Source organism: Zootoca vivipara, chromosome Z1, assembly GCF_965207765.1.
Source record: "Zootoca vivipara chromosome Z1, rZooViv2.hap1.1, whole genome shotgun sequence".
NCBI lineage: Eukaryota > Metazoa > Chordata > Lepidosauria > Squamata > Lacertidae > Zootoca > Zootoca vivipara.
Window position 1 is genome coordinate 28,422,317 of NC_142583.1, and position 16,167 is coordinate 28,438,483.

At 41.7% G+C, this 16,167-nt stretch overlaps 1 protein-coding gene across 2 annotated transcripts in view; it reads left to right on the forward strand.

Moving 5' to 3' along the window:
- Positions 1-2,845: 2,845 nt before the first annotated feature.
- Positions 2,846-16,167, forward strand: part of GLRA3 (glycine receptor alpha 3) — a 69,045-nt gene continuing 55,723 nt past the window's right edge. Inside the window, exon 1 of one of the 2 annotated variants that reach the window (XM_088659721.1) lies at positions 2,846-2,925. In XM_088659721.1, the coding sequence (XP_088515847.1) occupies positions 2,855-2,925 (71 nt within the window). In that variant the 5' untranslated portion in view covers positions 2,846-2,854. The remainder of the gene's footprint in view (positions 2,926-16,167) is intronic. The other variant, XM_088659713.1, reaches the window with a different exon arrangement.

A 16,167-nucleotide genomic window follows, 5' to 3' on the forward strand; every position in this document is an offset into this window, starting at 1 on the left:
GTTAACAATGAAAGAAACAGTAAAAGGATGTGAGTGTCGACCACAACATCTAGAGTGTCACAGATTCTCCATTCCAGCCACAAACAAATAGCTGGTAAAATGTGGAAAGTTTGAATGTATTGTGCATCCTCTGTCTTGTTGTTGTTTAGTCATTTAGTCGTGTCCGACTCTTCGTGACCCCATGGACCATAGCACGCCAGGCACTCCTGTCTTCCACTGCCTCTCTGTCTTGTGTGTGTTCAAAGAGATTAATTTAATACAATACTGCAGGTATTTCCCCATTCCACAAGCTTCCCATTCCATAAGCTTAAAAGCAAAGAACAAGGCAAACAGTGCACCAATTCAAAATATGCCTAGTGGATTTAACAATGAGAAAAACTAGTACTTACAACATGCTTTCTCTTTAAGAATTTCCATAGTGTTGAATAATGCATACTTAGGATGGTGTATATAAATTATAACTGCAACTTATTTACACTAGAAACCTCCTGATAGTAGTTTTAATTAATACTGTGAAAAGAAAAACACATCTGCTTAAGTCTCTGTGGGAAACAGGACAAATTAAATGGCTTAGTTAAAAAAATTAGTACATACTCCAAATATGAGGAGATGTGTTTTATGCTCTTTTCTCACCTTTGATACATGCACATGTAGAAACTAATTTGAATGAATTTTTTTACATTTCTCTTAAAGTGTCAGTTCAGAGTTTCTTAAAAAGAAGAGATTGAATCCAACTAACTTTTACTCAAAGAAGACTCATTGAAATTAATTTACCACAGTTTATTTCAGTACGTCTACTCCGAATATAACCAACATTGGCCAGCCCCTAATGTTTACATAACTAACAGCACAATCCTTATCATGCCTGCTCAGAAGTAATTTCCATTGAAATTCAATGGGGTATAAATCCAAGTACAGATTTAGTGCAGCCTAGAATGATAGAATGTTATTTTAATGGAATGCAATTTCTAACATTATTCTTGTACAGTGGTACCTCGGTTTATGAACACAATTGGTATCCGGAAGTCTGTTCATAAACTGAAGCGTTCATAAACTGAAGTGAACTTTCCCATTGAAAGTAATGGAAAGTGGATTAATCTCTTCCAGACGGTTCGCAGAGTACTTAAACTGAAGCATTCATAAATTGAAGCAAGTAATGGAAAGTGGATTAATCCATTCCAGACGGGTCCGCGGAGTACTCAACCTGAAGCATACTTAACCCAAAGCTGGAAGTCTGTTCATAAACTGAAGCATTCATAAACTGAAGCGAACTTTCCCATTGAAAGTAATGGAAAGTGAATTAATCTGTTCCAGATGGTTCCGCAGCATTCGTAAACCAAAAATTCGTAAACCGAGGTGTTCATAAACCGAGGTTCCACTGTAGTGGGTGGAGTCATTGCCCAAGATGAATGTGAGGAAGAATGCCTAAAACCAAATTTGAGTGCTCTGCCTGTGTGCGTGTTTTTTAAACCAAGTCATTAAATTGGTCTAATTTTATAATTTAACTGATATGCTACCAAAAAGAGCAGAAGCCAATTTGTATGCATCCCAACTATCCACAGAGAAGAAGGTTGTTCATGTTGCTTTGCCAATGAAGATAACAGTAGAAGCGGCTTCACCATCAATATACACATGTGGTCTGAGATCCTGAAATCAGTTACTGAGTAAACTCTGCTAAATACAGTAGGACATTCCTGAGTAAACATACACAGGATTGTACTGCCGGTCCTTCTCTCTCCCTCCCTCCCTTCTTCATTTTAGATAACTGATTGCGCTGGACATTGATGGTTACTCTCCACACTTACTGTCTGTAACAGTCCTCTTTCTGAACTCTAGGGCGAGTCATCCATCAACATCTCCAACCTGGAGAATCATGACAACCTCACCACATTTGTTCCAGATGTTTACACACACACACACACACACAGAGAGAGAGAGAGAGAGAGAGAGAGAGAGAGAGAGAGAGAGAGAGAGAGAGAGACCATTGCTTCCACAACACCATTGCACAACATAAACTTTCCCGTCATGAGGAGACAAAGCACTAAGGGGACAAGTGTCGCTTCGGGCAAGGTCTTTCTTGTCTTTCCTCAACATTAAGGAGCAACCCCCTTCCCAAACAACAGTTTCCCTCATCTCCTCACTCCTCCTCCTCCTCCTCCTTGAGGCGGTTGGGAATCCTTTCTTCCGTCCTTCTCCACAGCATCCTTGCCTAGACTAGAGGATCCCTCGTCAATCCCCGTGCTTCCGTGCAAACGCGCTCCCACCCGGCGCCCCTTTCTGCGTCTTCGAGAGGCAGCTCTGCCTATGTGCTCCGTCGGCCTGGGAGCTCCCCTGACTGGCTGAGGAAAGTCCACTGCTTTGATTCCGTCTCCGCCCCCTCCCCTTCCCCCTCCCCTCCCGAGCCCTGGCATTCCCAGTGTTCAGGAATGTGGCGAGCTGGCTTCTGGCCGGAGAAGAAAGGACCCGAGGAAGCGAAGGCGGAAAGTAGGTCTTCCCTGCCGCTGCTTCGCTTCTCCCGGTGCCTCTGCTCTGCTGCCTGGTCTTTCCCCCTGGGATCTGCCTCTCTCTTTAAATGCACAGCGCAACCCTTGGCGAGCTGGTTGCCAACAACAACCACCCCAAAATGCCCGAAGTCCCAGGCGCTGGAGAATAGACGACCCGGGGCAGAGGCGTCCTCGCGCGATTGGATTTACAGGTGCTGGAGGGTTCCGGGGAGCTCTCCGAGGTGCTGAACACTTGGCAGCCTCTCCAAGAGCTCTCAGGCTGAACTTTCCCTTCCTCCGCTTTCCCTCTGGATTCCCTCATGACTCGGACACGATCGCTTGGGAGGAGGTTGTGAATTCCTCACCATATCATGGCCCGGATTAGATACCTGCGTGCAGCTGTTTCGGGATTCTATCTGTGGGAAGCTGCGGTGCTGCTCAGGTGAGTCTCCGCTAGATCTCCCAGATGTGCCTTACTTGGTGTGATTGCGCGGCAGAGGCAAAGGGACTCGTGGATGGAGCTGTGGAAAATGCCTCTTTCCCTCGTAATGCGAGATTTATGTGGACATTCTGATACTGTTGTGCAATGTAGTCTCTTGCATCCCATACCATTGTTGTTTTGTACTCCTGTGCCTGATGTTTAAATTTCGCCTCCCCCTCCCCAAGTTTGGTTCTCCAGGAGTTCTGTATCCTGTTTTGTCCGCTATTCTGTTACGAAGCACAGAATATTACTGAGCAATATTTGAATTGTGCAGTGTTTATTTAGAACTAGAAATCTATCTGTTATTCTTTCACACTGAAATAAATATATGACAATTAATCCCTAAGAGTCAATCCCAGGTCCCAATAGCTGCCAGCTTCACAAAGAAAAGAAAGAATTTGATATTGGATTGCTTTCCCAAAACTACACTGTGTACTCTCTGTGCCAGATATTCAAATATGCATTTTAGTGGGTTGCCCCACTCTCACTTGGGATATTTCACACAGAACCCTAAAAATAATGATTATAGCCCTTTACACAGTTCAGTTTACATGTTTGAATTTAAGCTAGTTTAGTTTTATTAAAATAAAAATGCAGGAAGAAAGCTGATGTGTAAGTGAAATTCTTTTTCACATACAAATCTTCATGAGCTGTGCTACAAAAACATGGAGGGACCCCTGAAATTATCAAGTATCACCTGAAGCTTCTGCATGTTTGTCTGCATGTTTCTAAGCTGCTAATTTGCATTATGAAATGCAAAACTAATTTATTTAGGTTGTGCCTCAATATCATGATGGTTATAACATTAATGGAAGGGGATGGTATGAAGTAGATCTAGTGATTATTTTATGGCATGGCTGGTAAGATAAATCTTGTGTTTTTTTGAAGGGATTATGTACAAAACAAGTAACTGAGCCTCCATTCTCAACTTGGTGAAAGGGTATTACAAATGGCTCTTTAAATCATTTTTATTCAGTGGTACTACACTAGGTGCATTTCTGAGAAGCAGAAGTCAACAGGGCAATTATACTTGAAACCTTGCAACCACAACTCATTTCAAGTTCATATTGACTCCAGAGGTTATTGGTTATATCCTCAGTTGACCACCAGCCAGGATGGACTCATTTACTGTAATTTCACTTTGGGAGACTGGTAAAATGATCAAGCTCTGGTTAAAAGATAATAGCTATGATGGTACCAGGAAGGGTGAGAGGGTCAAAGGGAGGAACTCCTAATCAGGTTGTTATGGGGAAAGTGCACAACATTGTGAGGACATGCAGAGCTAGAGGGGGAAATGAAATGAAATGAGCGCTCACTAGCTATGCCATTGGCATGTTTTTCACAAGCCACATATTTTAGCTTTAGCTGTTAGTCTTATTTTACTAAAGCAGATGTGTTTTTTTACTGTATGACAAAAACTATTTGGAAGCAGCAAGAAATGTATATAAATCTCTTGAAATAAAAAGTGCACATGCTTAAAATCCACTTACTTCAATGGGACGTAGGTGCACCTGATTTTTCTTAGAGTGAGAGAATTCCTGGTATACTATTAAAAAGTGAGGTACTAGTCTATATGCTAATAGTAATCTGAGTCTTCCCACATTTGTGCTTATGTGAACCACTGATGCACAAGACAGAATACCTGCAGACACAGCGGAATCCAGAGATACACACAGGCAGGCCTTTTTTCGGGGGGAACTCACAGGAACAATATTTTGGCACTTCTCAGGTGCGTTCCAGCACCTCTCTGTAGGTGCCATTGCCATTCTAAGAGAATGAGAGAGGTTCCAGGATTGACAATATTTAGTTTTGCAGGGGGTAGAATGTTGAATGGATGAGAGGGGTATAACCATACAACTGTGAGAAGTGGGGTGGGGGGACAACAGAGTGGGATGCCTGGAATGGAACAAGATATTTATATTTGTCTACTTATTTGAGTAAGTCACTTCTTCGATCACACTGAGAAGTTACTTAATGCTTCAGGTACTGCAGACAGAACTGTCTGTAGGCATCAACTGAAAAATTCAGAGTATAATGGGACTGAGATCATGTCCAGCTTGCTCCCCCGCAGGAAAAAAAAAACTCAGCCCAAGGAAAACCCCAAAATGGAGAGGGGCATACCATCTCAATGACAATTGAGCATGCTCAGTGGACATGGAATGTTAACTGCTTGTTGGAAGGGAAATGAGCAACTGGGGAGGGAGTGGTGTTATGGCTTGAACCTAGAACAAAAGCACTCCTCACTTGTTTTGTTGCCATGTGCCCCACTTGCTTGTCTACTTGGAGAGTAGAAGCAGTAGCCTCAAAATTAGTCAAATGTGCCTAACATCACTCCATTTCATGTCCAATACGTAGGGGCCAGCAGACCTGTATATGCTGAAGATCAGTAGACAATACCTCTGATCTTTTTGTGGAAAATGTATTTCTAATTTTGGATAAAAATTCGCAAATGTGCCAAAACTTAGAGGTAATATACTTTCTTTCTTTTTTTAAAGCCAACAATAATGAGAAGAGTACATTTTGCTTTTTTTTTTTGATGCCATAATGCTTCAGTCCCCTATCTGAGTGAGAGAGAAATAATCTCAGACAATAGTTGAGAGGTAATGACGCATATAAAAGTGTTTGTGACAAGTGAGAGTGACCTCTAGTTGGAGGGATCTGTTCTTGAGTCACAACAGGGAAACAGAGCAAGTGGGTGTGTTGAGCAGAAACATAGCAGCATAGAATATAAGAGCTATCATCCTATAATTTAAAGTTAGAACTAATTTTCACTTGGAGGTGTATGTTCTCATCCAACCATTTTTACAGGAAATTCACCAAAATATGTATTATGTGAAAAATCTCCAGAAGCAGACTTTTTTTGCTGCAGTAATCTGTGTGGCAAAATAGTCTTTTAAATGCATCCCTGTCCTGTGTGACATATAAGACTGCCATTTGCCAAACCAGCAGACATGGGATGAGATGGGCAGGGAAGGAGTTTGTGCAGTTTTAAGACTACAACACCCAGAGTGAAGTGAGACTGAGTGAAATGATGTGGATGGAAATTTATGGCATATCACAAACTCTAATATCAAAGTCATCTGACGGGAGCTGAAAATATTGTAGCCAATTCACTGAAAAACAAGAGAGCAGTCTCTGTATGTCCAGGGGTCCCCAAGGTCTGCAGAACTACCAAAAATATTGGGGTGGGAGGACTAAACAGCCAAATGAGGACTGCAAATGCTCAGTAGTAATGGATTGCTAAGTGTTGGAACAGGTAATGGAATGGAGTAGCCTAGAATACCACATGGTTGGCTAGCTGAACTCATGAACTGGAGCACTCCACACTGCAACATTTTATGAATGTTGTATAAATATACTTGTATAGACATAATTAGAAAAAGTTACTATAAGAAGCATGGCAACATGCCCAGGATAGTGCTTTATGTGCCTTTCCCCCCATGAGTGAAAATACTGAGCAATAAAAAGCACTGGTGTTGATACCGAAGTATCACATTTAGATTATTTAATGAAATAGGGAACAGGGGAGCTTACACACACACACACACACACACACACACACACACACACACACACACACCTCAACCAGTCTTTGTCATCCTGTTACCCTCCAGATGTTTTGGGCTACAGTTCCCATTATACCTGTCCATTGGCTATGATGGCCAACACTGATGGGAGTTGTAGTCCAAAACATCTGAAGAGCATCAGGTTGGCGAAGGCTGCCTCAAACTGGGAAGACATTAAGGTACGTCATATATAGTTCATGCTCGGAAGGTTACTATTTCAGGCACAGGAATCAAATCTCAAAATGAATGCATATTGGGCTCTGAACTACATCAGGAATAGGAAATCTGAAGCCTTCCAGATGTAGTTGGACTGGACTAGGCTGGCTGGGGCTGATTAGAAGGTCTCAGGTTCCCCATTGCTGTTCTACGATAGGTTTCCCAAACTTGGGTCTCCAGCTGTTCTGGGACAACAATTCCCACCACCCTTACCTAGCAGGACCAGTGCTCAGGGATGATGGGAGTTGTAGTCCAACAACAACTGGGGACCCAAGTTTGGGAAACCCTGCTCTAGGATCAACAGACTCTATGGGGCATATCTTTGCATCTCTAATTTTGTTGTTGTTGTTATTCCTTTTGAATTCTAAAACATATATAAAAATTTAATAAACATATACTAAGGAGGCAGGAATTAGGCATCTTCTAAATGGGCCTGCATTGCACCTGAAGGACCAAGTGCATAACAGGGGTGGGGACATTGGTAATATGGCACCCTGTGTGAGGCTAAAATTTGGGCCAAGGCCGCCTTTCCAAAGGGGGTGCTGGGCTTTGGGAAGGAGGCACAAGGCTCTGGCAGAGTCCTAAAGCCCTCCTGTCTTCTTTCCAAAGCCGGGCAAGCACTAGCTAGACATTGGGAAGGAAGCCAGAAGACACCTCTTTGGCCCCTGCATCCTGTGTAGGGGAACCAGTCACATTGTCCTAAATCTGCATTTGTGCATAATGTAGAGGTGATTCTACCTCATTGCTAGAAGTGCAAGGGTCAGAAGGCCTGTTTTCAGCTATGGCTCAATAGATATAGCCAGGCGACAGTAATCTATGTTCTATTTAGTAACCTCACATCTAGGCTGCTACAATGTGCTCTATGTCAGCTGCCCTTGAATACTATATGGAGATTGCTGCTAGTGCAAAATACAGATACCAGGACCTTGATGGACCTGATAGATATAACACCATGTAACACCAGTCTGTAAAGACATGTCCTGGATGCCTATTTGCTACCAAGCCTGATTCAAGTTTTTTTGTTTTGACATATAAATTCCTGAGCAGCTTAGGACTTGGTTACCTGAAGGACTCCTTCTCTTTTAGTCCTGCCCATGACTTGAGATCTGCTCATGATTTGAGGTCCTTTTGGAAACGCCATCTCTTAGTGAAACCCAGGAATCTATAGCTCACATACGGCTTTCTCAGATTGCGGAATATGTTACTCCTAGAGATCTGGCTGGTGACATCACTGTCCATTGTTAGGTGTAAGGTTAAAAGAAAAAAATCTCTTTTGTTATACCTTTGACTGATACACCTGCACTGTTTTGCTTTTGCCTTTTGCTTTTTTGGTGATAGCACTTAACAGAACAGAGTACTATCACTTCTGTTTTTGCTGCATAGAGCACCCACAACACTTTTATTGATATATGAACACTGTTTTTTTAGCTGTTGTTTTTCCCCCCAAAAAACAGTGCTGCATGTCTGGCTTGTGTATTATTACGTATGTTTACAGATAGTTAGAGGATGGTTGTGGTTGTTTTATGGTTTGATTATTGTTCTTGTTTTAATGTTTTCATCCATTCTAAGGTCTTCAAAGAACAAGATATAGATTTGAATTAATTCAGGCCATTTCTATGGCCTTCAAACTTTGCAGATGCATTTAAAATAGGTTTTCAGCCAGAAATAAAAAGTTAATTCCAAAAGTTTAATATGGAGGAGGGGTGTGCCATCAGATACTTCCCCTTAATAGTGTTGATGCTTTTGTTGGGGGGGAATCTGAAAACTGGATAAAAGATTGTCCTGTTTTCATTTTATTTGACTATGTTTTTTTACAGAAAAAACATGATATAGGTCATTATTCTTTTAGTTCATTGTTTAGTATTTCCTATATAGCTGTCTGCTACTGCCACTACTTTACTATTAAGAAAGCTAAGGATTGGTACAATTAATCTGTCATGAATCTTTAGGCTCGTTTTCACATTCTATTCATTTTCTTCACAAATCTTAGTCAGGGCTTCAAATTCTTTGACAGCTAAGGTTTCCTTATATGTTTTAGAAATTGGTCTAACAATATACCATATCAAAAGAAAATGTAGTAGGATTGTTCTGCTTTTGGAAAACCAGTATTTTGTTATCTCCTTTGATTTTTCCGCTTTCACACTCTGATGTATAGATATGAGTAGCTGCGGAAGTGCACACAGAGGCTTGTTAGGACATAGCTTCAAAGGCATTCTGTGTGAAGCAATTCTGGCCTACTATGCTGCCTGTCCATTTAAATCCCATTAGCATGGCTTACCCTGATACAACTGGTGTGTAGAATTGCATAGAGCCAGGTGACCAGGCAAGGCCTTTGTTATGGTGGCATCACAGATGTGTCATCTCCTGTACTAGTTTATGCCACCACCTTTTCTCCAATGCTCATGCAAACAGTTGATTCCTACACTTGTACAACTGTCAGGAATATGCCTGTTACCAGCATAATGCCATTGGTTGTGTTGTTGCGCTAGCAAGAAGGTGGAAGGAATTCTGGTGGCCACAAAGATAGCAACTTACAAAGCATTCAAAAAGGAATAAAAAATGGTTCCCCTCATCCTGCTCCTGCCTATGCTTCATTCTAAATGGTTTTGTGATTAAATGTTTTTTGTAAAAAAAAATAATCTATTGAATTTTGAATGTCCAGTACAGAAAGGTTTAAATCTAATAATAAAATTACTAAATGTGACCAAAGCTGCAGATTTCAGATAACTTCATCTCAGCCAAGTCAGTGAAAATGAACTTAGCTTAAGCTCTCTTCTTGAAGTCATGGGAGCAATGGGACTGCCTTGCCTAAACTAGAAATTGAACGGCTCCATGCAGACTTTGACACATTACAGAGTGGCTATGTGATTGCTCTATGGTACATAAGACCTTGTTGATTCTCTGCATTCCACATTCTGCACACATGGAATCAACACACATTATCGGCTTGCCCATAGGAAAGTCTAAGTGAAATAGTTCACCTTTCAGATGAAGAAAAAGCCAAGGCTGGAAACTATCATGGGACTTGGCAGTTTATAAGACAACCAAATTAAAATGCTGCTTGGATTTCTATTTACATTTCACACCTCATGCTGTGCTAAACTCATTTTCCTATTATTAACCATTCTTAATACTGTATGCTCCAAGCTAACTGACTTGCTCTACAATAGAGGTGAGTCACTCTGGAAATAATATTGTTATTCTTTACAACACATGTCACTTGAAGTCCAAACCACAAACCAGTTAAGAAAAATACAAAGATTAGTGTCAGTTTTGATCCCTTAGACTTCAGCTTTGGGTATTAAGGACTTTAGATATTGATGACTCTAGATATTGAGTACTACATGGACTTGTGCACGGAAAAGCAATCAAAGAATGTGCAAACTCCTCCAAAATAACACTAATTTCCCTATGGGAAAGTGAAATTATGAAGCAAGGCATGAAGATGCAGTAAACTGTGCCATACTAGATGCTGCTGCTTACTTTTAAAGACCCACACCAGGGGTGTGCAAGCTCTGGCCTGAAAGTCTGATTAGGCTCACCAGGCCTTCCCATATACCCAACAAGGCCATTTCAACCAAGCCAACTCAGTCAAAATGAGGGTTACAAGCACTGCTGTTCAGCTGATTGGAGGTGGGGCTTACATGAGGCTTTCCAAGACCATGGGTAATGCCTTTGCCCTCACAATTTGATTTCAAACCATGCAAGGGAAGAAAAAGGGGTCACCTGCACACCTGTCGAACTCGCCCACTTGTCAGACTTGCACACCTTGGCATATGGGTGGTAAGAGAGATCATGATCTGGAATGATCTGGCCTTCCATCCAGATGCAGTTCCTCACCCTTGTCATAAATACCTGAAAAGGGCTCCTCACTATTATCAGCCTGTCCATGCTTTAGGAGCAGCAAAGGGGACTCTTTTTTGAATTCCACTGTTAAGAGAGTCTCATTTCATTGTGGCACCCCATTTGTGGAATGTTCTCCCACTTCAATAGGTTAAAGGTTAAAGGGACCCCTGACCATTAGGTCCAGTCATGACCGACTCTGGGGTTGCGGCTTTCATCTCGTGTTATTGGCCGAGGGAGCCGGCGTACAGCTTCCAGATCATGTGGCCAGCATGACAAAGCCGCTTCTGGCGAACCAGAGCAGCGCACGGAAACGCCATTTACCTTCCCGCTGTAGCGGTACCTATTTATCTACTTGCACTTTGAGGTGCTTTCGAACTGCTAGGTTGGCAGGAGCTGGGACCGAGCAACGGGAGCTCACCCCGTCGCAGGGATTCGAACTGCCAACCTTCTGATCAGCAAGCCCTAGGCTCTGTGGTTTAACCCACAGCGCCACTTCAATACATAAAGATATATCTATTTTAGTCTTCACCTCTGACAACCCTTTTAAAATTCTCTTCTTTTACTGGTGTTTTAAGAAGTGGGCTTTGGTTTTTCTGGCATCTTTTATAGGTTTGTTTTTTTATATTGTTCCCCACTCTGGTTCTTGTATCGATGAAAGGCAGCATAAATCTTTTTAACAGATAGATTGAGAACATTTACTAATATATATACACACTGTCCAAAGAATCAAGTACATGCTATTAGATAAGTCAATATTTACCAATCCAATTTAATAATTATTGGATTGGTAAGAGGGTTACATGATGTGCATGTTTAACAATTGTATGGTTGGCCCACAGTTCAGATTATGAGTAATTAAATGTACCATATGTTCCCATGTATAAGACAACGTTATTTGCTTTTTAAAAAACCCCACTCAGATAAATATTTTAAGGCCAATGTAAGTTTAACAGTTAATGTGCAAAATAACTGGCCAATGTGCAGTTTCACTAGGTCTTATGGAGAATGTGCCTCTTAGAGATTATGCGCAATGACAGAGGAATGTACAATATTAGGGCAATATATGCATGCTCTCAGGAGCCTGTTGGAGTCGGGGGGCTGCCCTCCCCTAAGGGAAAAGCCCTTGCAAAGTGTTTTCTGTCGGGTGGTGGTGGTGGTAAAATTCTGCAAGGGCATCCAGAACACTCCACCCTTGCCAAAGCTTGGCAAGTGAGGGGGGAGCATTCCAGAAAGTTTTGGTGCTGTAGATCAGCAACAAAGCAGAGCTTCTCCACCAGTGGTTGAAGCAGTGGGGTAGGGTAGGAAATGCCACCTCTTGCATCTCAGCAACCTGAGGCAGCTGCTTCACCCCACCTCATTTGTAGGCCAGCTCTGGCGGGAGATTATCTTGACCTAGAAATTTGCACAATTCCCTCTTCATAGACAAATTATTTGCACGTTTTCTATGAGGCCTGGTAAAACAACAATGACCAGTTATTATGCACATTAACTGCCCAATTTGTATTCCCCCTAACACATATATGCACTAACTTAACAGAGTAAAATATGGGATGTGGGTGGCGCTGTGGTCTAAACCACTGAGCCTAGGGCTTGCCGATCGGAAGGTCGGCGGTTCAGATCCCCACGACAGAGTGAGCTCCCTTTGTTCTGTCCCAGCTCCTGCCAACCTAGCAGTTCAAAAGCACATCAAAGTGCAAGTAGATAAATAGGTACCACTCTGGCGGGAAGGTAGATGGTGTTTCTGTGCACTGCTCTGGTTTGCCAGAAGCAGCGTAATCATGCTGGCCACATGACCCGGAAAAACTGTCTGCAGACAAACGCTGGCTCCCTCAGCCTGTAAAACAAGATGAGCACCACAACCCCAGAGTCATCTGCGACTGGACTTAACTGTCAGGAGTCCTTTATCTTTTGTTTTAACAGAGTAAATAAGTTAACTCCTGTATTAATGCAAGTTTCCAAATAGTAATGATTGCTGGTTTTGCTGGGCTAAACTTTACCTTGAATAGTAAAGTAAAGATATTATAACACTCATTCCTCACTAATTCCATGGCCCATTGGGGTGCTATTAATCTTTCTATTGAATTGTCTTCAAACATTATTGAGTTTGGTGGGTCTCCAATGTATTCAAGACAGAGTTTAATTTAAAACTGTTATGCCCCACATTTCAGTTATCGATAACTGAAATACATCATCACTTCTCTAAGTAACTTACAAAGTAATAAAGTAAGAGTTTAAAAACTCAACAATTATTTAAGTGCCATAAGGAATAAAAAGTCAGCCACATTTTCAGAAAGCTACTAACTAGCCATGGGTCATAAAAAATGAAGTGTACAGTATTAGGAAGTCTTCCAATAACAGAAGGCATCATTGCTGCTTCGTTATAATTTTAAGTTACAGGTAGGTAGCCGTGTTGGTCTGAGTCGAAGCAAAATAAAAAAATTCCTTCAGTAGCACCTTAAAGACCAACTAAGTTTTTATTTTGGTATGAGCTTTCCTTTGCATGCACACTTCTTCAGATACACTTGAAACAGAAGATTCAGATCCTTATGTATATACAGAGGGTGGGGGGTGGGTGGAAATGGGTGATGGGCTGATGGGAGTGGTAAACCTGTAGATGGCTGTTAACGACTGCTGGTGACTGCAATTGGTCCTGCATGATCAAGCTTTCTTTAGCACCTCAGCCCTTGCTTTTCCCCCGCAGGACCAATTTAAGGTGCTACTGAAGGAATTTTTTAAATATAATTTTAAGGTTAGTCTTATTCTGATGGTAAGTCAATTGGTTCCAAAGGCTTGGGATCACTATGGACAAGATGCTGCCCTTGCACAAATTTTATCTCCAGCTAGATGGGATATGAAAAGAGCTCCTTCACTAGATCTTTATGGATGGATGGATGGGATTTTACAGAAGGAGATATTCTTAAGAAACACAAGGGCTCTTTAATGGTAAGAATCAGCTCATTCTTAAATTAAGACGTAGCCAGTGCAGGGGTTGCAAAAATCAACAGAATTATTCATCCATCTTGTTTTTTGTTAGAAGATCCAATATCCCCTGCATTTTTCATCTGTTCTGCAAGATTAGCTCTATGAAAAAATGTGTTGTAATATTTGCAAAGGCTACTTTGCCACAACTCATCACAGCTATGACTTTGGGATGCATTGATGGGGCTCTCGATAGGTCTAGCAAGTGCCCCAGCTGTTCCCCATTGATTCTGGAATCTGGATCATGATACTCATCATCACCTGATTCTGTTTTGCATAGAATTTGGCAGCATGTCAGAATTCAGAGCAAATGTGCACTAATTGGCCAGGGAGAGGTCAATTTTAAGTCAGTCCAGAGAGATGAGATGCTGTTGACAGACTGAACCATTTGTGTGTTGATCACAAATTGATCATGTAGCTTTCCCCTCACAACTGATCTCTTCTTTGGTGATCACTTGTGGCCAAGTAAGATTGTCTTCCATGAACATGGTCTTAACAGTGAGTCCGTAAGTGACTGTGGAGACCAATTCTGGATTCACATGTCCTTCCACAGTGGGGACATACGTTTCTGGGTGGGAGTTGATCATGGTGAGGGTTTGTCAAACGTCCCTTCCCTCTTAGCACGTTTCTCTCTTTTGTCCTGAGTTTGAGCATCTTCAAAGTCCATGGCACCTTTGGTAAATGATTACAAGATGCCAGCAACCTTCTCCAAGCTCAGCCTCAGATAAGAATTTTGGAGACTGCAAAAGCTCTCCTGAATGGACAAATAATCTTTTTCAAGACCTTCAATTCTTCTCCAGTTTAGACTAAAATCTGAGTCCAAAAGAGTGGTCAACATCCTTCCAGCCAGCACCTCTCAAACAAACGCCCACTCTCCTTTACTAAACTTGTGGCAACAGGAGCAACAGCAGGGCATGAGGGCAGGGGAGATATTCTCCTCCCTGCTTCTGTTCTCTGGCATGCTGTGGATGAAGGGCACAGCGGCCCTTGAAACTTAATAGTCTTCACATTGCAGTAGCCATTGGGTAAACTACCAGTCCAAAAGGGCCACCTAGACTTTCTTCCTGGCATGCTGTTCCACAGCACACCTTAGTGGTGAAGAGGGAGAGCAGAAAGGAGAAGACCTCCATCCCTCCATTGTCTCCACGTGCTGCTGTTGTTTATGTCAGTGCTTCACTGGAAAATAATGAGACAGGGGGGTTGTGTTTGGGGGCTGCGAGGGAAGCTGTTTGAGCGATTGGTAGGTCTGGCAAAAAGGGGATGGGATCATTTTCTAAGCTTTGGATTGTCTCAGAAAATAATCTGAGTGCTTGCTGAAGTTTTTTTTCCTTTAATAACTTGTATCATTCTAAATTAATCCCAAACTGGGGAGAGCTTGCCCATCTCTACAATGAAAAAAGGACGCATATATTTTTTGCTTTTTCATACACACATATACACAACCAAAATGAAAGGGTTTTCATTCCCATGGCTTCAAATTTTCTAGAAGTTTTACATCTCTCATCTAGAGGCTATTGATCTAAACCATCTTGTTTCACTTTGAGGAATAAATTAAAACAAAAGAAGAAAATATTTATTGCAGCTGCATGGAGAACCTTGTTATTTGCCTTTTACAGTATTTCAGTTTTACACTTCACTCAGATGAGAAAAGATTTTGATAAATAACATGGAATAGTTGTAGCTCTGTGCAGCATGATTTATTGATGATATCTCCCACCCAGCCTTTCTTGGTCAGGAACACTTTATGTCGATGGAGCCTTTGGGATTCCTCTCCTCTTCAAAATATGAATAATGTTACAATGTTTAATCAAACAGTATCATCCTGTTTAATTATTCAGAGGAGTTTAGTTTTCTAGCATTTGGAATCAATGTGCTATTATGAAATAGCAATGCATTTGTAAAGAAAAAAAATCAATAGCCTTAGTGTTAATATAGTATAAACTTTTAAAATCAGCATTTTAAAATATTTTATTTTATATCTTATTTTACAAGCTCTACAAACCGCTTTTCACTGAGTTTGAATCCCATGGGATCCCCCTGCCTTCCATCATGGTACTAAGAACATCCAGTATAACCCATAGCAGGAGTGGGGAAATCTCTTTCTTTGGCCCCAGAGAACTCCCCAGATGTGATAGGCCTCCAGTCCTTTAAGAAGGTCCTGATCTGCACCACCAAGCATCAGCCAGGTGATGGCTTCTGACAAGACCATATTTGTATATTGCCCAGGGGCTACAACTGTGGGGAAATGAGTAGGGTTGGGCACCTTCATTCCTCTCCTTGATGGGATGGATCCAGCTGCAGTATCTCCTTCATTGACATATTGCTGAAATCCGAGAAGCTAGATACAGTGGTACCTCGGTTTATGAACACAATTGGTTCCAGAAGTCTGTTCATAAACTGAAGCGTTCATAAACTGAAGCGAACTTTCCCATTGAAAGTAATGGAAAATGAATTAATCCGTTCCAGATGGGTCCGCGGTGTTCATAAACTGAAGCGTTCATAAACTGAAGCATGGGTGTAATTGGTTCCGGAAGTCTGTTCATAAACTGAAGCGTTCATAAACTGAAGCGAACTTTCCCATTGAAAGTAATGGAAA